Below are 25,454 nucleotides of genomic sequence, written 5' to 3' on the forward strand. Positions count from 1 at the left end.
TGTTGGCTGAAGCCCAGTGTGGCCAGTGTTGTTTTAAGGCCCCTACAGCCTAATGGAAAGGGTTCAGCGCTGTTTCAACAGGCGCTGTGACAAGCATCTCTACTAGGTGTGTGTGTGTGTGTGTGTGTGTGTGTGTGTGTGTGTGTGTGTGTGTGTGTGTGTGTGTGTGTGTGTGTGTGTGTGTGTGTGTGTGTGTGTGTGTGTGTGTGCGTGCGTGCGTGCGTGCGTGCGTGGTGCGTGCGTGCGTGCGTGCGTGCGTGGCGTGCGTGCGTGTGTTGGGGGGTGGGGGGTTGCTGGGGAAACCCCTGTCATCAATATGGTTGGAGTTAGATAAATGGGACCTTGTCAATGGCGGCTTCTGGTCAAATTTGTAATGTATATTATTAATACATTTAAACATCCAGACTGTTTGCTATCAAGTCCGCAAAGAAATGCTGAGGTGAGCTGTAGGCCCATTTCATGAATATGATGCTTAACTAGAGAAGATCCAGCACGCTGTCTTAAGCTTGCAACCTTTTATTATTATTATTAAATAAGACAATGTTTAGATCCCAAAGGATCCTCCTCAGCCCCGCCTCTTTCCTGAGGAAGAAGCTTTGGGATGGAAATGTTGTCCATGTAATTATAATAAACGTTGTGGTTGCTGGATCTATTCTCCAAGTGGTCTCTCTGCGACACACCTGCTCTTCCAAGATGTTTTATTCACGTGTGCAGAAGATTACTTCTCAGAAATATATATTGTAAAAATATGAAATTATAATATTAAATGTATAATATTAAAGTTTTCTTGTAAACAGCCCACTGTTGTTTATATTCACATTTCCACCCAAATAGAGTTTTCTATCGTTGTTCTATAGTCAACATGCTGAATACATTTCCTACCTCATATACTGTAACATTTTCAAAGTCCATTTTCAATGTTTTCTTTGCTCTAATAATAATAATAATAAATTTTATTTATATAGCACTTTTCAAGAACCCAAAGATGCTCTCACAATATTCAAATCCCATCTATGTTAAGTTTCACTTTCGGTTTTGGCAAAGTTGTAATGAGTCTGACCTCCTTTGATTGGCAGTTAGCTAGAATTCGAGGAGGATAGTGCCACTAGACCAATCACTTTGAAGCACAAGGGCATTTTTACATGCCTCCAGCATTCTCTTTTTGTGATCTAAATCAACGAGTGGATAAATCAACTAATCCGTTACCAAGTCTGCCTTCTACCACCTCAAAAACATCTCCCGTCTCCGACCCTCACTCTCAGATTCGGATTAGTGAGACCCTGATCCACTCATTCATCACCTCCCGGTTGGAATACTGCAACGGAGTCCTGTTCGGGGTACCCAGCAAAGCCCTGGACAGGCTCCAGTATGTACAGAACTCAGCTGCCAGGGTTCTCACTCACACCGAGCCCTGGCAGCACATCACCCCCACCCTCATCCACCTCTACTGGCTCCCAGTCAAGTTCCACATCTCTTTCAAACTCCTGCTCCTCACCTACAAGTCCCTCCATGCCCTCGCCCCCCGATACCTGTCTGATCTCCTCCACCAGCACACTGCATCCCGGAACCTACGATCCTCCAATCTGGGTCTCCTCTCCATCCCTCGCACCAGGTTACGGACTTTCGGTGACAGAGCCTTCAGCGTGGCGTCCCCTACCCTCTGGAACTCTCTCCCCCCTGAAATCCGCAACGCCCCAACCCTGGACACTTTCAAAACTGCTCTCAAAACACACCTCTTCACAGAGGCTTTCCCCCATTAGCTAGTTTAGATTAGATTAGGTTCATTATCCCTTACCTGCCCTCATCCTCCCCTTTTTTTTCCCTTTTCCCCTATTGCCCCCTTTCCATAGTCCTCTTGATTGTAAAGCGACCTTGGGTTTCATGAAAGGCACTATAGAAATTTGATTTATTATTATTATTATTATTATTATTATTATTATTATTATTATTATTATTATTATTATTATTATTGGTCAAAAACTCCATTGGATACCTTTAAGTTAATATTTTTCATAAAAACGGGTCCTCCTTTTTGTGGCTGAAATGAAGCCTGATTCTCAGTGAGTCATAGGTGAAGATGATGGTGTTGTGCTTTGCCCACAAGCCTCACTGCTAACTCACCGCTAGTGTCTCACCTCCATCCATGCCATGCTGACCCTAACCCTGACTCAAAGCCACAGTCCAGTCAAACCCTGTCCAGACTGGTCCAGTCCTGTCTAAGCCAGTGTACCTCAACGTATGTGAAAGGGGAGTCCCCCCCTGGCCAAGGGAGATATTAGGCTTATTAGGCTACACTCACCCACCTTTAAGTCCCCCAAGGATAACCCATCCTAGTCACAGCACCAGTGTAACCCACCTGGATTGGAACCCGGGTCCCTGCCCCCCACATGGGAAGCCAAACATCTACCGGTCAGCCAAAGGGAGATATTAGGCTTCAGGCAGGGCTACTAACATTTTGTGAATACATTTTTCTTTAGGACATAGTTTAAAGAAAATATACACTAGTGGCGCTGGTCACTCGGGGACCCCAACAGACACATAGCCCTGCAAGTCAAGTTCAGGTCCTAACCCAGTTGAGGAAACACTTTACAGTACAGTTTGACATTTTACGGCTGTCCCCGAAGGAACGTGACTGAAACCGATGGGCTCAGGTCGGGTCTGGGGTTGCTGGTCGCTCCTCGCTATACATCAATGTACAGCCTGTAACAACAACATTCAAACACCCGCCCTGAAGCTGTTGGATGTGGTCTGATTCCTCAGAATCTCAACGGAGAGCCTCTCTGCTCTCTCTGGACGCTGATACCTTGAACGTTCAAAATGTTATTTTCCACAAAGGTCATGCTCGATTCAACATGTCAGCATTCATCATTTGGGTTTTAGTCAGATTTGGGCCTACAAAACCCTGAATTAAATGCAGGAATCTTGGGTCGGGTTAGGCCGGGGCCTGAGTGGAGCTCTACATAACATACGTACCATTGCAGCTGTGTGTCCAGTGGTCCCAGAGGGCAGCATGCCAGTGCCCATGGTTGTGCTGACGCTGTTGGGATAGCGCGTGCGGACAGCTGGCCCCACCATGGCGGGAGGGGTGATGCCAGCGGCCGCAGCCGCAGCAGCGGCCTTCGCCCCCTGCAGCAGGTTATGGCTCAGGGATTGCTGATTGTTGAGCAAAGACAGCCGCAGGGCTGGGAGGCTTTTCTGTTGATGGGGGACAGAGAACAGTAGTTATAGTTACTAGTTACTAGTTACAATAAATATACAAAACAATGCAAAACATTAAACTGGACTTGAAGAAGAAGTATTTTAGTCATAATAACACACATTGCAACGTAGTCACGTAGGCGACACATTTTCTTTATCCACTTTTTCTCCCATTTTCTATTTTTCTACCATCCCAATTTCGTATCATCCAATTCAACCCTCCCCTGTCTCGAACGCTGTTTCTTGCCTCCCACAATCCAGCTGCAATGTGGACTAAGTCATACATAGCACGAGTCCCCTCCGATACTCCAGGTAACAGCCGTCGCATCTTTCCACCTGCGCGGCTCGATCTTTCAGCGTCAGGGGTCTGCGCTTTGGAGGGGCGCCGCCCCCATCGCTTCCTGATTCTACTGCGCAGCAGGCGCACCAACCAACCTGTAGGAGTCGCTGTCCACAACGCCCCGATCCCCACCCATCAGTTTCCCACCCCCTAATACGGCCAATGTGTATTAGTACGGACGACCAGCTAAACTGAAAGCAATGTGGAGCGCTGGGCTCGAACAGGCGAACCCAGCGTCTCCAGTATTCATGGTGAGCGCCTTGCCCACTGCACCACGTAGCCGCACCACACGTGCATTTTTTGGAGTCACAGATGAAATTGCTTCTCTGCACTTGACCCATCCCGTCGCCCTTCCCCCCAAGGGCAGCCGGGAGCAGACAGGGGTCGCGGCGGTGGGCGGCGCCCGGGGACCGATCCAAGTGCTCCTGTCTGTCTTCGTCAAGGACGCAACAGTGTTAGCGATCTGTTCTGCATGTTTTTCCATTGGGTTTATCTCTTCTTCTGGAGTGGAAACCCTTGCGAGCACGGGGAGAACATGCAAACTCCACACAGAAAGGCCCGGGAGATACCCCACCTGGGTACCTGGCAACCTGGTCCCCAAGTATGAATCGAACCCAGGACTTTCTTGCTGTGAGGCGACAGTGTTAACCACTACACCACCATGCCACCATAACAGAGTGTATACAATCAATTAAAACAACTGCAGGTTATGCTGGTATGATTGGTAATTAAGGATTTAAACTGACCAAATTATACCAAAATATTGAGTTTTAGTTTGTTGTATGATGTTCCATGTGTCAGGAGCACAGAAGCTAAAAGCAGATTTCCCAAGTTCAGTACAGACTCTAAGGGGTGAATTCACAAAGGGATTGCGCTGCTTTTTCTGACACTATGCCTGTGCAAATAGCTCCAAAACAAACCTTGCTATTCACAAAGCACTCGCAAAAGGTGAAATACCGTGCTAACTGTTTTTTGTTTGTTTTTATTAAGGATCCCCATTAGCTGGTGCCATGGCTCCCAGCTAGTCTTCCTGGGGTCCACGCAACACAATACATAAAACAGTTAATGTATAGATCAATACAAAAGATAAAAACAAGGATTAAGTATATAGCAAATAAGATACTTTCACAGATGCTATAGATAGAAATAAAAAACAAAACAATTAACTAAAAACATACAATAAATATCAATTTTTAAAGATACAAAATGAGAACTTGTAGGCTAATAGGCAAAAAGCCATACACAAATGCAATACACATTAAGGCAACAACTGTAATTGAGATTTGAGTTTCTTTTTAAAAATCGATTTACTAAAAGTGTAGAGATAACTAGGTAGGTTGTTCCAGAGTGTTATGCACCTATAAATAAAAGACCGCTTTAAAGCATTGGTTCTAGGACGAGGGAGTACAAACTGACCATTTCTGGCCCCTCTTGTATTATGTTCTTGTATAGAGCTTCTGTAAACAAGTTGCTCAAACACAAAATATGGAGTCTTGCTGTTAATGACTGATTTACACAATACAAGTGAGTTAGACGATAACCTTTTTTCAACTGTGAGCCAGGAGAGACCAGCATGCATACGGTTGACATTGGACCTTAGTGAGCAACCCAAAGCCAACCGTGCTGCCCTGTTCTGGACTACCTGTAGTCTCCTGATCTCACCTTTGGTGGCAGATGACCAGATCACCGAACAATAATCAACATGACACAGGACTAGACTCTGAATAATCTGACGTAGAAGAGGACGATCAACAAAAGAAGCACATTTTCTAACAATGCCTACAGCTCTTCCCATCTTTGAGACAATGTTAGTGATGTGGTTTGACCAAGATAGAGTACTATCCAGTGTCACTCCCAGGAGCTTAATGATTTCAACTTGCTTAACGATGGAGTTACATGAATGAACTGTGTTGCTATCATCATTGCGTCTATGTGCGTCCATGCTATCTGTGGGTATTTAAATTAGGTAATATGGGTGGGACATGTGCCACTTTCTATGCAAATGAGCCTCATTGCAAAAACACTCCAATTCACAAAGATCGGCGCTAATTGCCAAGTGCAGTTAAAGTGGCGCTATTTACGTCGTCAGAGATTTGGTGGTAACTAAGCACATTTATAAGGGGTGTCATTGCCAGTGTCTCCAGTGATCCGTTGGGTTAGATAATAATCACAATAAAGAGAATAGAACCCTTCACTCATATGCTCCAGAATAAACTTAAAATGTATAACGTTTTGTCAGATCCATGAGGAGTAGACGCTGGAACACGGTCAATGAAAAGTGTATTCTGGAGTATATGAGAATGCAGGTTATATTCGCTCAACTAAACATTAAATACAACTTACTTTTTTTTTTTTTTATCCACTTTTTCTCCCATTTTCTATTTTTCTCCCATCCCAATTTCGTATCATCCAATTCAACCCTCCCCTGTCTCGAACGCTGTTTCTTGCCTCCCACAAGCCGGCTGCAATGTGGACTAAGTCATACATAGCACGAGTCCCCTCCGATACTCAAGGTACATTTACATTTACATTTAGTCATTTAGCTGACGCTTTTATCCAAAGCGACTTACAAGTTCTGTACGACAAGACAGCAAGAAGGGTACAACTCTATCAGCTGAGTAACAATGTTTATCAAAGTGTTGCGTGTTACAGTGTAGGTTAGTTTATTAGGACAAGTGCATGACAGTAAGGTTAGTCAGGGAAATATATATATTTATTTATTTTATTATTATTATTATTATTATTTTTTCCTGCATTTTTTCACCTGCGCGGCGCAATCTTTCAGCGTCAGGGGTCTGCGCTTTGGAGGGGCACCGCCCCCATCGCTTCCTGATTCTACTGCGCAGGCGCACCAACCGACCTGTAGGAGTCGCTGTCCACAACGCCCGATCCCCACCCATCAGTTTCCCACCCCCTAATACTGCCAATGTGTATTAGTATGGACGACCAGCTAAACTGAAAGCAATGTGGAGCGCTGGGCTCGAACAGGCAAACCCAGCATCTCCAGTATTCGTGGTAACAACTTACTTTCTTACTCTAAAAATATTCCTAATTCTGAAATGATTTACACTGGCACACAGTGCCTAACTTCCTCCCCAGCACCATGGACAGGTCTGCTCAAACTCATTTCTTTTGGGATGACATGACAAACCAAATTGGACGATTTGGTACCATCTGGGTGGGCAAATTCCTATACATCCCTAGATTGTGTTTTGATATGATAAGACATTTTGTTTTTGTAGCAAATGTTTTCGCAAAATAAGTCTCCTGTCATATTTTGCTCCCCTTCATAGATTCGCTCGTAAGTCGGGTTGTGGGGGTACTAGAGACATGATCATGATCACGTTTCTATGCACCTAAGTCTCCTCAACATGTACATATAAACCCAGAGTATTCTTACACCAAGCCACGAGGATGTGCCATGCTGTCTGGAGACTTTCTGGCTAGATATCACACAACTGTATGTAATGCTAGCTATGCTGGATACATATCACAGCTGGTAAAATACACTTTTACTGAGATGACCCCCTCCCCCCTTTCATTTCACCAGTGACTTATGTCATATCTTACAAATGTATTTTCTCTAAAGCATTCAACCTATGTACATATATATATGTATATATGTATATGTATCTTATGTGTATGATTAAGTAGGGTTGCCAACTGTCCCGTATTAGCCGGGACATCCCGTATATTGGGCTAAATTGGGAGGTCCCGTATAATGACCATAGAACTATTGACTGCCAAATTATCTGTGAGAGGAGGAGAGGAGAGAAGAGGAGAGGAGGAGAAGAGAGAATAGGAGAGGGGAGTGGAGATGAGCACTGTTGTTTCAGAACCATGGACAGCGTGTGTAGAATACTCAACATAGTATTGGATGTAATTTGACCCTTTCGGCTTACAGTTGCCACACGCCTCCAGGAAGATGAACAATTGATGCACGAGGAATACCTTTACCGAAAAACAAAACGTATCAAGATGGATCTTCCAAATGTTGTTTATTTCACAGATAATGTGTTTCCTTGCGTATTCCTATCAAATGATTGTGTATGCTGTAAGATTAGGCTACGGTGAAGTCACAGGACTGTTTTCCCTTCGGCAAAGGATAGTCCTGAATCTGTGATCAAACGGATCGTTGTATCATTGTGCCGACATTACCAGGTAAATGCAAACGCGGGGTCGAGGCGGGGCGATGCCGGCAGCCGCTGGGACACCAATTAGCTCCTTGACTGAGCTAAGTGAAGCTAGCCTTGCAGCCATTAGCAAAATTATATCAGCATCGGCGACAGCAACGGAAAAACATTTTGCTAAGCTCTTCAATGCATATCGGCAGTCGGTGACAGAGGAGATTTCCGTGCTGAGCGAAGCTAGATTGGCTAACAACCTTGAACTGCTGTCATGCTGGGCTAAGCTAGGCTTGGTTTACATAGCTAATTGACCATCATACAAGCTAACCTCGTGCTCATGTGCACATGTGCGGACATGTGCTTGAATTGACACACTGTATTGCATCTGGCTCACTCTAGCTCCTTAGCTAGCGTTATGTAGCCTAACATACCTGCTACAATGGCTATTGACCAATAATGTTTAGTTTTATTCATTTTAATTACTTAATACAATATATGTCTACAATATTTTAACTATGTGGTTCGCTCATGCTTAAACTAATATTTGTTTTGGATAGACAATATGCGGGCCACGGGGACCTGTGTGGTCTGATTTCATGTGGGCCAACGGATAGAAACCAGAGGCCTTATTTACATTTTCAAATATTTCATATAATTATAATTTTTTATATATATACTATAATTGTATTGGACACCGCTTGCAGTGATGTTGGCTCAGGTTGACGCAATGTCTATGTGAACGGTTAACTTGGGAGTAACTTATTACAGTTATGGTATTGATGTTAAATTGTAAAACGTTATCGGATGACCAACTGTCAGTCGGTGGTGGTGGATGGGATTCCTGGGCGAAGGGGACATCTTGTCATTGCCAGACAGCAGACTGATGGAAATACCGCTATGGGGTTGGTTCAAGGAAGGGCCATCGTTTATGTTCATGTTTATGCTTAGGTAATATTACTGTTGCTCGCAAAAACCAATGTGCCTGGTCATGAGATCAGGAGCCTAAATTACATTGCCGTACGGTTTCATTTATCTTTTTATAGTACAATTGTATTGGACACCGCTAGCAGTGTTATCTCAGGATGGCGCAATGATTGTGAAATATCGGGAACGTTTTGGCATCAAGCCCTATATTCATGGTTACTGAACTGTTAATTATGAGTAGTTAGTTACAGTAATGATGTTTAACTCATTCACGGCCAGCCGTTTTATCCATCCTTGTACTCAATGGGGCACGCTTTAAAAGATAGGGATTTTCACTGCGCGTCTCGGTGTTTGCAGGGCTATATCTATATTCTATATTATAGCTATGGAGACAATACTATGGCTCATTTGACAGTAACTATCCCTCGTCCAACATGTGAAAAAGAATAAATGTTTTCATGTATACATTCGCGTGTTATACTGTGGTGAATATTGTATCGTTTCAGAGTGATCCTGGTAACTACGTTATGGAGCGATATGTGAATTTTGCTCGCCTGGACACGTTACTATTTCCAAATCAAAGGTATATAATAGGTATTATGTTTCATCATGAATGCATGAAAGGGGGGGGGGGGTCGTTTTTTGATGCTTTGATCCCCAGCAACGGCATTCGTTTTGAATACTACATACGTTGATCGGCTGGATCGATATGAAATCATTGTAGAATCAAGGTAGAATTGACGTCAGATAGTCCTTACCTTTGATCGGGGTTATTCCAAAAAGATGGTAAATTCCAATGGTAAAACCGAAGTCCGTGAGCCTGTAATGAATAAAAAAATCTAATAAAAGAAAAAAATGCCAAAACCCGACTATACTCGGGTATGGCGCTCAACCGCTGGCGAGATAACCCGACTTTACTCGGGTATGGAGCTGAATGAGTTAATTGTAAACGTTATCGAGATGGCCGGGTGGTTGGCTCAGCGTAGGGCCAACGTTTATGTTTATGCTTACCGTATGTAGTTATTGTTATTGTTATTGCCAAACCAATGTACCTGGTCATATGGACTGTGGAAATACTTGAATCACTTCAACCAATGGCTGTATTAACCACTGACTTTACTTGTTTGTAATTTTGTAAAATTGTAATTTTGATTAACACTTTCCGTGCCACGGGACCGGTGCCCCGGAACCCCGTTGCGTGCCACCACCCACTTCAATGATAGAGCGAACGCATAAACTATATCTTAAATTATGGCTATGTGTATAATATGGCCGTCGCTTATCAATGACTTGTTTGCAGTCAACATTGTCGAAACGGATTGTTTTTTTTTAATCGGTTCTTTTCCGTTTTATACCATTTTGAAAAACGCTTGTTTTATGAAAGTTCCAGAAAATGTCAGAAGATTCTGTGATAATCGCCCTTTACTGGAATATACTGGAATACACAAAAAACGTTGTAATTTTTCTGCCTATTTATGAATCGTTTTCAAATAAACGCTAGATTATTGATAGTATGTGTATTTATGCACGCTATAGAAGCGGGTTGAAAAATCGATTATCCATTTCCTGATCAGCACACACACACACACACTCACACACACATATATATATACACATTGATATATAAGTGAAAAAAGCTCTGATTATCCCAAGACTGGTCAAATAGATTCCTTACCTCAGATCAGATGTTCTCCAAAAAGATTATTCCAATTCCTGATCGCCATTCCAAATATCGATCGCGTTTATTGATCCAACGCTGGGTACTGTAAACACACATTCTCCGCTGTTCTGCGGCTCGGCAATGACTTTGATCGTCTCGGGTTACTTGTCTGACAAGTAAAATGTGAAAGCAGGATTTTTTTTTCTCCATGCTTTTCATTCAATCCAATCCAAAGGGGTGCAGTACCATCCGGAGAGACGATAGGGAGCAGTATTTTCCCAATGGAGCTCAGACAGAGTCCCAGTGGTAACGTGAGGCTAGATTGATGAAATATGAATGGAAATCGCTAATAAAAAAATAAAAAAATAAAAAACGAGATCTCTCGTCTCGTTGGCACTGAACGGTTGGCATGAACTAACGAGAAATGTCGTCGTTGGCACTCAAAGTGTTAAGGGGGAGCGGGGATGGGATCGTCTTAACCCTTTGGGTGCCATTCGCGAAGAACTACGTTTCTGTCGCCCGACGGTTGAGTGCCGGAAACGTAGATCTACGTTTTTCTCGTGGTATATCTTTTATTCGCTATTGCCATTCATAATTCAGCGGGGCACCTTGTGCATGCTGTACTGAATGTGTCTGAGCTGGCAGGTGGTCTTATACCGCCCTCTAACGCCGTCGGCCGCTATTGCACTCCATTAGAAACTATGTAGTTTCTTTTCTCTACGGAGCTGCGGCGTGGGGGCGGGTCCTAAACACTCCGGCAAAACATGCGCTTGTAGAGATGGCTTGGACAACTGACCCCGCCCGTTCATGTGCAATGCCCAATAACGTCGGAGACAGGATCGCGGTGGATAACGAAAGGTTATCCTATAAGACTCAGACTTCTGCCGCAACTCAAGCGGGTGTCACCTGCAGAAGTTCTCAGACGACTCCTCCATCGTAAGCTACATCACCGACGATGATGAGGAGGAGTACAGAGCCCTGGTGGAGAGCTTCGTGGGGTGGAGCGACAGCAACCACCTCCAACTCAACACCAGTAAGACCAAGGAGCTGGTGGTGGACTTCCGGAGGGGCAAGAAGAGGCCCCCCCCGATTAAGAAGAGGCCCCCCCCGATTCCCATCTCCATCCGAGGGGTGGATGTGGAGATGGTGGACTCATACAAGTTCCTTGGGGTACACCTGAACAATAAACTGGACTGGTCGGATAACACAGAGGCCCTCTACAGGAAGGGACAGAGCAGGCTGTTCTTCCTGAGGAGACTCAGGTCCTTCAATGTGTGCAACAGACTGCTGCAGTCTTTTTACCAGTCTGTTGTGGCCAGCATCCTCTTCTATGCTGTGGCATGCTGGGGAGGCTACATCAACTCAAGGGACACCAACAAGCTCAACAAGCTGGTGAGGAAGGCTAGCTCTGTGGTGGGAGTCGAGTTACCTAGACTTGAGGTGATGGCAGAGAGGGGGATGATAAGGAAGCTGGCTGCCATCATGGAGAACCCCTACCACCCCCTCTACGACAAGCTAGTCAAGATGAGAAGCTCGTTCAGCCACAGACTCATTCCCCCACGACACTCAACTAACCGCCTCGGACAGTCCTTCATACCAGCGGCCATCAGGCTCCACAACAGTGGGCAGCGACTAGCAGCCTCCAGGCTCCACAACAGGGGGCAGCGACAGCGACTGCTACCAGACATTGACCTGGGACTTATAGGAACCCAAGGAGGACAACCTACACTACCTTAGGCTTACTGCACCTTAGGTGGACACTGTGATACTGTGAATAATGTATATTTCAGTGGATACCGTGATACTGTGAATAATGTATAATCAGTAGATAGCAAATTATAACACTACCTCATGCATACTGCACCTTATGTGACACTGTGAATAATGTGAATATTTCTTCAGCTAGTCAGATAGTAAATTATATTGACCATATTGACCAAATTGTTTACACTGCCTGTGTTGTTTTTACTACCTGTACACTGTGTTGTTTTACTACCTGTACCCCCCCCCCCCCTCCCCCCATGCTGCTATGATGCCTGAATTTCCCCAAGGGGATCAATAAAGGAATATCTTAACCTAGTTATATGAATACTGGCTGAGCGTCTCGCTCTTCGCCATAATGAGATCTCTTATCTCCTAGCACCTACTGTGCTCATGAACAAACAATTGCACTCACATGCACGTGACCAGGCCACGCCCCCGCATCCTACTATATGACGCCGGACATGGTCACACTCTACCTTCCTCAGAAAAAGTTTCCAACACTGAAAAACCCAACCAAGGGACCTCAGGGCGCTAAGAGCGAGACGCTCAGCCAGTATTCATATAACTAGGTTATAGGATAACCTTTCGTTATATTATCATACTGGCCAATCGCGTCTCGCTCTTCGCCATAATGAGATATGGGGCAGAGCAGACGCGTGGCCCGACAAGTGTACCCCCTGAGGGCCCGCAAGCCCTACTACCAGGGGGGAGGGGAGTCCCGTCCACCCGCCCATCCTAGCGTAGGGGGGGGGGGCAGTCAACTCCACCAAAGTGTGAAAAAGAGGGAACCAGGGACCCCTAAAAACGTACAGTACAGGCGGGACCACGTGTGACACATCACCCCGTGGCACACACCCCTGCTAACCCACCGACAGGCGGGACGCAGGGGAGGTCCCAGACCTCAGAACCGCCTGGGAGACAGAACCCCCAGTCATGTCCATGAGGTAAAACTTAACGAGGGGACCCGGGGAGGACCAGGGGGCCGCAGCACAGACATCCTCCACCAAGGCCCCCCCTAACAAGGCGGCAGAGGCCGCCACTCCACGAGTGGAGTGCGCCCTGACACCCCCAGGGGGGACCTGTCCAGCCAACGTGTAGCAATGGGCAATGCCCTCGCACAACCAATGTGACAGGCGCTGCTTGGACAGTGCCTTACCAGCGCGAGGGCCACCGTAACAAACAAAAAGTTGATCGGCAGCCCTGAGATCCTGAGTCCGACTGAGGTAAACCCCCAAAGCACGGACAGGACACGACAGATGAAGGCTCGCCTCTAACCCACTAGCGTGAGGAGGCGTATGAAACACCTGAATCACAATATCACTGGAACGAAAAGAGCTCCGGATATTCTTTGGCACGAAGACTGGATTAAGATTAGTCGCACCGCTATTGGCACGAATAGACAGTCACTCAGGCCACACCGAGAGAGCACACAGCTTACCCACTCGCTTAGCAGAGGTGATGGCCCGCAGGAACACAGTCTTGAAAGACAGCTGCTCCAACGGCGCCTGCTCAAGAGGCTCAAACGGGGCCTCCGACAACCGGCCAAGGACCAGTTGGAGGTCCCAACTCGGAGACGAAGAACGTTCCACCGGCTTGAGACGCCGAGCGCCAAGCAGGAAACGTTTCACAAGAGGGTGGCTGAACAATGTAACGCCCTTAAAACCCACATGACAAGGGGATATAGCTGCGGCGTATACCCTCACCGTCGAGGCCGACAGTCTACCCAAAATAGACTGAAGGAAGGAAAGGACAGCGTCCAGGGGGCAGGACACCGGGTCCCAGCCCCCGACCTTACACCACTCTTGAAAAGTATGCCACTTACCCGCGTAAACCGCGATAGTGGAGGGAGCACGCGCGTTTCGGATGGTGTCTACCACAGAAGGGTCAAGACCCATCCCCTCCAGACTCACCCCCTCAACAGCCAAACCATCAGTGGCTGTCCCAGAACAGGGAACAGCCACAGAGACCCGTGCGCCTGAGAGAGGGCCCGCGATGACCAAGGAACAGGCCACGGCGGGGCTACCAAGAGCTGGATCAGGACCGGGAACCACACAGCCGTGCCCCAGTCCGGCGCGATCAGGATCAAAGTCCTGTGCTCCCGATGTATCCGCTCCAACAGCTGAGCTATCAGATGTATGGGGGGGAACGCGTACAGAATCCCGGGCAGTCATGGATACATCAAGAAGTAGGGATGCTCGATATTGGCTTTTTTACCGATACCGATATTCCGATATTGTCCAACTCTTAATTTCGATACCGATACCGATATCAACCGATACCGATATATGCAGGGTTTCCCCCCAAAAAAACTGAATAATTTCAGGTAATTAATAATTTCACTGGATGCATTCAAAAGGCTTTCTAAATGTAAGCATTATCTGTGCAAAATATGATAATTAAAAAAGTAAAAATTAACATTACATATCTCTTGTTGTTGAATTAAACCAACATGCATACTTTTGACAATAAATAAAATAAGAATTGGTTCTTACTTGCTTGCCTGGGTAAATAAAGGTTAAATAAATGTAAAAAAAAAAAAAAAAAAAAAAAAACGATACCGATATTTTCCGATATCACATTTTACTGCCGATATCGGCCGATAATATCGGTCGGCCGATAATATCGGACATCCCTATCAAGAAGGCATCCACCCCCAAGGGAGGATTGTCCCCCCGACTGACCGAGAACCATAAGGGGCACTGGTGAGACTGTCTGCTCGCAAACAGATCCACCGTGGCTTCCCCGAACCGGTCCCAGACTTGTCTGACTATGTCTGGACGTAGTCCCCATTCGTCGGAATGTGGACCACCCCGCGACATCACATCCGCGCCCACATTCTGCTTGCCAGGGATGTAGAGCGCCCTCAGGCTGCGCAGATTGAGAGACGCCCATAGCCAGAGCTCGACCGCCGCCCGGTGCAGACGGATGGAGCGTACTCCACCCTGTCTGTTGATATACGACGCTGTCGTCGTGTTGTCTGTCCTGACCAACGCGTGCTCGCCCACCACCAGGTGGCCGAGCCACTTGAGGACCAGAAGGACCGGCTTCAATTCCAACACATTGAGACCGGGTAGCATGGCACGTCCAGCTGCCCCCTACTGCGTTGGTCCGACACATCCCCCCCATCCCGTGAGGGAGGCGTCGGTGAAGACCGTGATGTGTGATAGCCTGCTGCCCATGGAGATCCCGCTGGTGAGGGTACCAGTCCTCCCCCAGTGGTCGAGATCCCCCAGTATTGACATGGGAACCTTCAGTCGTTTCCACTTGCCTCTCACCAGGTCTATTTTCATACTGGAAAACCACCTCTGTATCCTCCTCATGAAGAGGAGGCCAAGAGGAACCACAGAGTGAGCAGATGCCATCATACCGAGTAGGCGCATCACAGACAGCGCCGCAACCGTCCTGCCAGGACGGAGCCCCCTGAGCGCGTCGAGAATAGCCACTCGCCGCCGCTCCGAGAGGGTCTTAGAACCAAGCCCAAGTACTCCACCTGTTGACTGGGAAGAGGCGTACTCTTCTCCCAGTTCACAGCAAAACCCAGACTGGTGAGGAATTCCACCACCAGCCTGGTATGAGACCTGGCGACCTCCTCCGACCGGCTGAGGAGCAGAATGTCGTCGAGATAGAAAAGAACTCGTATCCCCTGACGACGTAGAGGCTCCAGCGCGGTCTCTACGCACTTGGTGAATGTGCCGGGGGCCAGGGAATAGCCAAACGGCAGCCTCTGGTATTCGTACGCCACACCCTAAAATAGGAAGCGAAGGAATTTCCTGTGAGGAGGGAAGATCGGGATGTGAAAGTACGCATCCTTCAGGTCTATGGAGGTGAACCAGTCTCCCACTCTGACGGAGCTTATCAGGTGTTTGACGGTCAACATCCTGAACCGCCTCGTCACAATCAGCCGATTGAACGCAGACAGATCCAGAATAGGTCTGACACCTCCCGATTTCTTGGGCACCAGAAAATACAGAGAGTAAACGCCACACATCGCGTCCTCCCTTGGGACCACGACGATGGCTTGCTTCGCTAACAGAGATTGGATCTCGTCGGCCAGAGCTGTCACTGCTGCTGACCCTGACAACAAGGTCTGCACCAAACCTGAAAACGGAGGGTGGGGTAGCGCAAACTGCAACACAAGCCCCCGCCTCAGCGTTCTCTCCATCCACCTCGACATATGGCACTGCTGTAGCCATATGTGATGATAATCCCAAAGCGCACCTGCCGCCACTTGGCGCTGGTCCGCCAGGAACCGTAGATAGGCGGCCCGGTCCCACCCGCTGTGCGTTGCCAACCCTGGACCCGCCAACCGCGCGAGCAGGGTGTCTCGTGGAGTCGGGATATCGGACCCTGACACTACCAACGAGGCAATCGCACCCAAGGGGGGACCCCGACAGAAAGGGCCAGTTTGATACGGGGGAAGCTGACATCACACTGGGTGACAAAAGCTCCCCCACTGAACACCTCTCCAGCATGGATTGCTGAGGAACTGTTCTACAGCTGGACATGCAAGGTGTGAGGTCCCCACACTGCCCGATAGGGTGGGTTCCTACCAGTGTTAATTTTGTTGACTAAATTGATGACGAAAGATGTTCGTCAACGAAGATTTTTTTCATAATGAGACGTGACGTCACGTTATTGAATACCATGTGACGGTAACGAGACTAAATAGTTAATTAAATATCGTTGACCACAACTGAGGACACAAAAATGTAATTTACAAAAACCAGGACGAAATTTCTCTTCATGTATGTTGATATTGTTGACTAAAACAAGATGAGACAAAATAATTATAACTTTTCTTAATGCCATCGTCCCGAGTAGAGCAGTGTGACGGGGAGCTATGTCATTAGCATTAGCTGGAGCTATTTGAAAAGCTAGTTTTAGCTTAACGTTACCTTGGCTAAAGTTGGGACTATTCATAATCCAGCTGCAGACCTGCAAGCAAAGTACAGCAAGTTGGCAAAGGAGTATTCCAAGGTAAATTACTTTTTCACCAGTAACGTTACGTTACATTGTTTGTATTTCCATCTAGCCCGCGTTAGCTAGTGGCTAAGCTAGCTCACGCTAATGTGGCTAACTGATCGACCTCTCCCACACAATTAATGACATGTTGCGGACAGCCATACCGGTGACAATGTTTAGCTTTTAGTGCCAAATGATAAGAGTCAAAGGCGGAGTCTCAAAAGAGAATGTTGAATATTTATTTTGCATTAAAAATCACAACAGAGAGCCTCGGCTACTACAGTAGCCAACCTAAACGGAGCAGCCTGGATAGGAAGTGCGCAACAACGTATAATGTCCGTGTGGAACCAACGTGCCAACAACAACCATTCCGTGGGTGAAGCATAGTTGAGCATAGAACTTTTAATGATACTAATACTAATCTATACAATCACCTGTTGTTGAATAAATACCATTACTTTCTAGTTATTACTAAAAAAAGAGTATATATAAAACAGTAGCTGTAAAAAAGAAAAGAAAATAAAGTTTTATAATTTATATAATATAATTTTTTTTCTTTTTTTATGTATGCACTGGTATTGGATCAGTATAACCAGACCTAGACCACCTCTAACTCTAACCCCTAACCAGACCTAGGCCACCTCTAACTTTAACCCCTAAGTTAGGGTTGTGACTTAGGGCTTGTGTCCATAGGGGACGTGTTATGAGTTGTCAGCTCCTTTCTGTCATTCATTTCTATGCTGGAGAATCGACAGGCGCGCTCCTCTTCCCAGCGACGCGCCTCGCGTTTTATGAGCTCTGGGTGGCAGCGTTTTTGGCGGAGCGCTCCCAGCTCATAAAGTTGAAACTAGTTCAACTTTTGGAAAAGGAGCGTGCTCATCAATGTAACTCATCGAGGAAGGGGTGGAGTCCGGCTTGAAAAAAAGGCTTTGAGTGGACACAGCCTTAGAGGTGGTCTAGGTCCGGATAGGGGTTAAGAGTTGGTCTAGCCCTTTACATCCATCTATCTAAATAATAATAATAAATTATAATGAATGCTTAACTACCCCTAAGTTACCCTAACCAGACCTAGACCACCTCTAACTCTAACCACTAACCAGACCTATTCCATGTGGCACTTTAACACTGACCTCAGAATGTGATTTTATATAATGTTTTTATGCAAGCAGATTGCAATCAGTGTGTACTACTACTAGTACTACTGTGTGTTCTGTTTACTTAGTTTACAGCAGGGTGCGATCCACGGGGGGAGCTGTGGGAGCCATGGCTCCCTTAGATCAGACATCAGCTCACCTGAATACATGATTTGTGAATCTTTGGGGGGTCTCTAAATTACTGAAAATAAATGCTACTTTTGCCATGCATTTCTCATTTTTCTGTAATTTTCTGTATCATCATCGTGTATAATAATAAACGTATGCTATTTTGGATGTATGATTAATGATTTGCGTGTAGTGGCTACTTACTGGGACATAATTCACGGCATTCTAGCCTTTTGTGGTGTTTATTACATCTCCCATGACCCTTAGCGGGGGATGACGTAGTTAAAGAGAGACAGACGAGTGAACGTTGAATGGAAGTGTTGTTTGTGCGACAGTAGCGTGCGTAATAAACTAATGTTTTTGCATCGGAACACGACTCCGTCTACGCTATCATTACTGCATTCCTACATTTGTGACCCTTGGACGTATTTCGGAGATTATATCGAACATGTCAACTGAACAACAGAACGCAGATCGCAGAACTTTGAATACAGTTTCACTCAAGCTGCGCAGAGTGCCAACGCTTGGTTCGCGCAAGCCGAAGCCCAATTCGCTCTCAGGGATATTACCGCGGATGCCACCAAGTACTACTACGTGGTAGCAGCCCTTACGAATTCAACGGCAGCGAGAGTGGTGAGTTTGCTGGAAAACCCACCTACACATGACAAATATGTGACTATAAAAACACGCTCTGAGTTATTTTTTTTTTTTGGACCATGTCTACACCAACATATACTGTAGGAGCAATAATACATTGGACCATGTCTACACCAACATATATTTCCTGTGTATCACTTGTGCCGCCGACTCAGATTCCCCTAGGTCAGTGGTCGGCAACCTGCGGCCTCGAGGCCGCATGCGGCTCTTTAGCCAATCAGCTGCGGCTCCCTGGCCAAAAAAAAAAAGAAAAAAAAAAAAAAGTATTTTTTTGATATCGATGTCATACTGTGACACTGAAATGAAAAAATATTTCATCAACTAAGATATTTAGTCAACAAAAGGCTTACCTGTATGCCTGATATGTGGTGCGAAATTTGCGAACAACGAAAAATGTACTTTTTATTTTATAGATTTTCCACAAATAAGGGAAGGACTCTAATAGAGCTGCATAGTTCAGGGTTTTATTTCAAAGTAGGTCTACAGTACACATGGTAGTCTTTTTTCAAAGTGGACTACTTTTATTTTATAAATGTTCCACAAATAAGGGAAGGACTCAAATATACCTGAATAGTTCAGGGTTTTATTTCAAAGTCGGTCTACAGACACTAGTCTCCTCTTCTGTTTTTTATTAAAAAATAGGTCTACACAGCCAGTATTTTTTCTCCACTTCATAAGAGTTTGAGGTTTTCCTTTGTTATAACAGGTAAAAACAGCAACTAAAAAGTCAAAATTTTTCTTTTTGTTGCTTTATAATCCCATTAATGCAACAAACTGTGTGCTATAAGTATAAAGTATAATAAATCGCAAATTACTTTGGGTATGCAATTGTCAGGCGTTTTATGCTAAATGTGGGGTATGCTTGGGGATATATAAAATGTTATACACTGTGTTATCTTCATTTTAAGGGTAAATAGGTTGTGCGGCTCCCTGAGCATTTTATTTTGTGGGATGGGGGAAAAGTGGCTCTTTTGATAGTAAAGGTTGCTGACCCCTGCCCTAGGTTAAAAAATAAATACGCAATTTAAATCAGAAAATGTTCCATGTTGACTATTTCTATTTTATTATTTTTATTATTTGTATTACTTTTATAATATTTTATTTTCAGCTTTTATAGTTTCACAAACATACATCAAGACAAATCACAAACACAAAGAAAATAAAAAATAAATAAAAAGAACACAAACAGTATGTTGCCAGACACTGTCACATCAATGAACACCATGTCAAATGCTATACACTAAGGACGCAAGGGGCTGATTCTCTGACATATATACACATACATATATATATACACACATACATAGTAGTGTTGTCAATACATAGTACAGAAAATACACAGGAGGACATTGAGAAGCACTTATGTTCTAGCTAAGCATTCCAAAAAGGGACCCCATATCAATTCAAATTTGTTCAAGGTCTCAGACCTACTGTGACGAATGCTTTCCAGCTGCAGAGAGGAGACCATCTCAGTGAGCCACCTTTTAAAATTTGGAGACGACGTGTCTTTCCATTCCTTCAGGATAATTCTTTTGGCCACAGCCATACCAAACATCAGGGCCTCCTGCTCATTGTAAGGTAATTCTGCAGTGTTAGCTGAACAGCCGAGTAAAGCTAGAAGGCAGTCTGGGGCAATCTCTCTTTTGTACGCCTTGGTATACCAGTCAAAAATGTCTACCCAGTACTTAAATAGCTTGGGACAAAACCAAAACATATGTGAAAGATTACCCTCTGCGGACATGCAACGATCACAGATAGGCGATACAGAGGGATAGATTCTATGCAGTTTGGTTTTAGAGTAATGTAGTCTGTGAATGACCTTAAACTGTATAAGTTGGACTCTGGCATTAATAGAACATTTATGTATCCTGCTAAGTCCCTCTTCCCACATCTCATCAGAGATTTCCATACTAAGCTCTGTGGACCATACATCTTTAATGTGGTCGGAGGAAGCCATAGATTGGACAGAGAAATATGAAACAAAATCAGATATCAGGTGTTTTGAAACTGGTGATCGGCTCATGAGATTATAAAACTGGTAGTCAGCAGGACATGTCTCAAAGTCTGGGATATTACTGCGGACATAATTTCTAACCTGCAGGTAACGAAAGAAGTGTGAGCTTGTAAGATTAAACTTAGACTTAAGTTCGTTAAATGAGGCAAAGTGACGATCAACATATAGATCTTTAATAGTGGCCAGTCCCTTTCCCTTCCATAATGAAAAAACAATATCAGATTGACCAGGGGGAAAATTATGGTTATCACATATTGGAGCATATGCCGAGGTTGAAGGTACTTTGAAAACCTTTTTGATTTGACTCAATATTCTCAGTGAGTTCCGAAGGATAAAATTGTTGAGAGCCATTTTATTAATCGTATCACACTTATCACACAAAATAACATTGCAGGAAGAGAGCTTTTTAGGTTCACATGCGCCTCCATGTCTAGCCACCTGGGGGCGTCCATGGCTACTGTAGCATCACCTATGAAGTAATCTTGCCAGAAGGTCATGGCCCTTGCATTAGCAGCCCAGTAGTAGTGCTGGAATACCGGCAGGGCCAGCCCCCCCATATGCTTTGGCTTCTGCAAGTGTGCTTTTGAAATACGATGTGCTTTATAGCCCCAGACAAATGGCAGAAGTATAGTGTCTATCTGTTTAAAGAAAGAGGCAGTCAAAAAAATAGGCACGCTCTGAAAAAGGTAAAGGAACCTGGGGAGAACCACCATTGTTATGACATTCACACACCCCACCAAAGACACTGGCAAAATTCTCCACCTCTCCATATTTTTCTTCAATTTTGAGACCATTTCACCAAAGTTCAGTTTAAATAGGAGTTTGGGATCCTTTGGTATAACTACTCCCAGATAGGTGAAGTGGTCATATTCTATTTTAAAGGGTAAGCTGTCAGTAAAGGAAGAGTCTAGGCTCCCTGAGATGGGCATGAACACACTTTTCTCCCAGTTAATGGAGTAACCAGAGAAAGTACCAAACTGCCTGATTAAATCTAGGAGACATGGGACGGAGGAGGCAGGATCAGCAAGATACAGGACCACATCATCCGCATATAGCGAAATACGGCTCTCATACTTTCCCAACTTTATTCCTGTGATGTTGGGATGACTCCTGATACTGATAGCCAGGGGTTCGAGGGCTAAATTGAACAGTAAGGGACTAATACAACATCCTTGTCGGGTGCCGCGATGGAGTGGGAAGGAGTCAGATCTATCAGAATTGGTAAGAATGGAAGCTCTGGGATGAGCATACAACATTCCAATAAGAGAACGAAACCTGTCACCAAAACCAAAGCGCTGGAGGACACTGAACATATATTTCCATTCGATCTGGTCGAATGCCTTTTCAGCGTCAAGTGATATGATCGCCGGCTTAGTGTCCTTTCTTTGGTTAGAGTACAATATGTTTAGTAATTTCCGAATATTAGAAAAAGCAAGCCTGCCAGGAATGAATCCCATTTGGTCGGAGTGGACGAGAGATCCGACATGCTGAGCCAACCTAGTGGCCAACACCTTGGCAACTGTCTTTTGGTCAAAGTTTAACAAACTTATAGGCCGGAACCCTGCTGGATCAGTCCCATCCCTACCTTTCTTGAGTAAAAGGCACACATTTGCTTCGTAAAAGGGAGTCTGGGAAGACATTATTAGTGATAGAATGTTGAATCATTCTAAGAAGTAGAGGGGCCAAAATGTCACTGTAAGTTTTATAAAACTCCGCCCCATACCCATCCGGGCCAGCGGCCTTCCCGCTAGGGAAAGACTTTATTGCACTTGTTATTTCCTGCAGGCTGAAATCAGCATCTAGCTCATCCCTTGCCTTATCACTAAGCACTGGCATATCAATATTGTCCAGGAAGCTCTCAACCTCAGAGTCTGGGGCATGGCATCTAGAGGTATAAAGGCCAGTATAAAATTCTTTAAAACGGTCATTTATGTCTTTAGGGTTAGTCAGCAAGCTGCCCGATATAGATTTGATACTATGAATTGCCTGGCTGGCCTGTACACCCCTCAGCTGCCTAGCCAACAGTCTGTCTGGTTTATCACTTAGTTCAAAGTGCTTCTGTCTGAGTTTAAGGAGGAGGGTACTAACCTGCTTGCCCAGAATAGAATTGTATTCATACTTCAATTTTAAAATGTTATTTAAGTCCATTTGGGATTGTGATAGTCTGTAAACCTGCTCCAGCGAGGGGAGCCGTGCCTCAATCTCAGCCAGGCGCTTACGTCTTTCTCTCTTTCCAAAGGCTTCATAAGATATAATGTGCCCTCTCAATACCACCTTAAGAGACTCCCATAGTGTAGCGTCGGAGACATCACCGGTATCATTAGTCTCCATAAACTCAATGAGTCGAGATCTCATTTGATCGCGAAATGCTTTCTCCGAGAGCAAAGAGGGGTTGAAGCGCCAACTATTTCTGACAAGTTTTTTTCCATTAACTAAAAATAGACAAAAATGTCATCCGACTAAACGAAAAATAAATGAAGATGACTAAATATGATGAAAACGAAAAAGGAGCACTTGACACATGACTAAGACTAAAACTAAAACTAAAATGAAAATAGCTGCCAAAATTAACACTGGTTCCTACACACCGTAGCCCTGCGGTGATATTACTACCACCCAAATCACGCGCGCCTGCCTGACCACTGCCGGTCATCCGGCCATGGGAGGCACTAACGTGATACCCGGCCTGGCGAAGGCGGGGTTGGGGGAACCCGCGCTGTGCCCCAAGAGGCCTCGAGCTCCCCCGCTGACAACCTTTGTTGTTGACAGACATAACACCAGGCTCACCAAACACAGACGCTGAACGTGTGGCGTGGGAGCCGCTTGACAGCACAACATTCTCACGGACAGACCCAGGCCTAGCCATCAACTGGGTGTCAGCCCCTGTCCCCATGAGAAGCGAAACGTGGGGCCGCTTAAGCTTCATTGAAGGCACACGGCCAGCAACCAAAGGAAACAAATCAGAGCCCTTATCCCGCTGGTGTTGGGGGGGGAGTGACCGGAGAGCGAGCTAGACACAGCTAGATGGCGACGGTTTTTTAGGGCGTGCTCATCTAATGTAGCCGAACCCTCGGCCGCCAAGGCTGTCGGCCTTGCGATCACCTCTTTTCGTTGTGTCCAGGGTACCTCAGGCGGGGGAAACATGGCCGCTGGTTGAGGGCCTCGCCACAGTCGTTGACGAGGCCGCGCTCTCACCTCTGGCTGCGTGGTGTGAGGCGGTGTGGGGCCCAGGTCAAATACCGCCCTCGTTTCCGCGGAAAGACCAAAGAGTCCCTCTGCGGAAAGGGGAGCCCTAAGGAGGAGAAACCTTTTCTCCTCCTCAAGGGAAGACTGCTCCAACCAGAGATGCCTGTGAATAAAAGTTGATAGCATCCTGATCCTCCCTGCGGTTATAGCCTGCGACTGAGTTAAAAGTTCTATAACCCCAAAAACATGCACGATGTTTTCGGCGTCGGCTGGCCCTACAGCCCCACTACCCGACAGCAATGTGGACAGAAAAACAGTCAACTGAGCAATGACACTGGTCGCTGCTAAATTCCATCCTGTGGCGGTATAAACTTCATCAGCCCATACAGCCACCTGCCGGGCCGACTCGCCCTCAGGCGTCGGCTTCCGGGTGGGACACCGTTCAACCATGCCAGGGCAAAGGATCGATGCTACCTGGCTCTCAAGCCATGGCACACCTGCCTTGCGCCCTGTTGTCAGCCCATTCACCCATAAAAGGGGTAAATAAGCCTCAGCAAAACCCCCCACATTAGAGACCGATTGACCTTCAGCAATGAACCGGTTAAGAGGGAAGAGAGGTGACAGCCCACGACGGGGAACAAAGGAACAGTGACCCAGCATCGTAGCATTAGCATTAGCCGCGCACTCCAGGATAGCTGGGAAAACATCCAACTCAGAGTCATGACGACAACATTTACCCAGATATCCTGCCCCTTGCGCCAATACACAACTCGGTTGTCTCACGGGACAACGAGCAGTATCACAAACGCTAGCATTGATGCCTGGCAGCGCAGGCCCTACCTGTGCGCGACCTAGCCCGACGTCCCTCGATCCGCTGTCACAAGACGAGGAAACCCCAGGCCAGGGGCTGGCGAATCTCCGGCGAAACCCCAACATTGTGTAATTTCTCTCTGCATTTCATAACAACTAGTTCATGGAGTGCACTGCAGCGTCCATGTTGGAAACAAAAAAGAGGAAGGTAGAGTGTGACCATGTCTGGCGTCATATAGTAGGACGCAGGGGCGTGGCCTGGTCACGTGTATGTGAGTGCAATTGTTTGTTCATGAGCACAGTAGGTGCTCGGAGATAAGAGATATCTCATTATGGTGAAGAGCGAGACGCGATTGGCCAGTATGATAATATAACTGGAATGGCGATCAGATAATTGGATTATTTTTTTTGCATTACATCAGAGACTAGGTGTTACATTCAATCCTAAATTGACTTGCCCTAGGCCTGAGCAGCCAGGAAAATATGACTCGTTTCCCCGGTAGGCCTTGAATGTAAGCAGGTGGACACAGGAAAACGGTTTACCAAAAAT

General features: G+C 45.9%; 1 protein-coding gene across 1 annotated transcript in view; it reads right to left on the reverse strand.

Annotated features, from left to right (window-relative positions):
* Nucleotides 1-25,454, reverse strand: part of LOC311246880 (transcription initiation factor TFIID subunit 4) — a 301,235-nt gene that overhangs the window by 222,288 nt on the left and 53,493 nt on the right. The window contains 1 exon segment of the mRNA XM_084337121.1: nucleotides 2,974-3,195. Within this exon segment, the coding sequence (XP_084193247.1) occupies nucleotides 2,974-3,195 (222 nt within the window).

The sequence above is a fragment of the Notolepis coatsorum genome (genome assembly GCF_963971535.1).
Source record: "Notolepis coatsorum genome assembly, chromosome: 20".
Taxonomy (NCBI): domain Eukaryota; kingdom Metazoa; phylum Chordata; class Actinopteri; order Aulopiformes; family Paralepididae; genus Notolepis; species Notolepis coatsorum.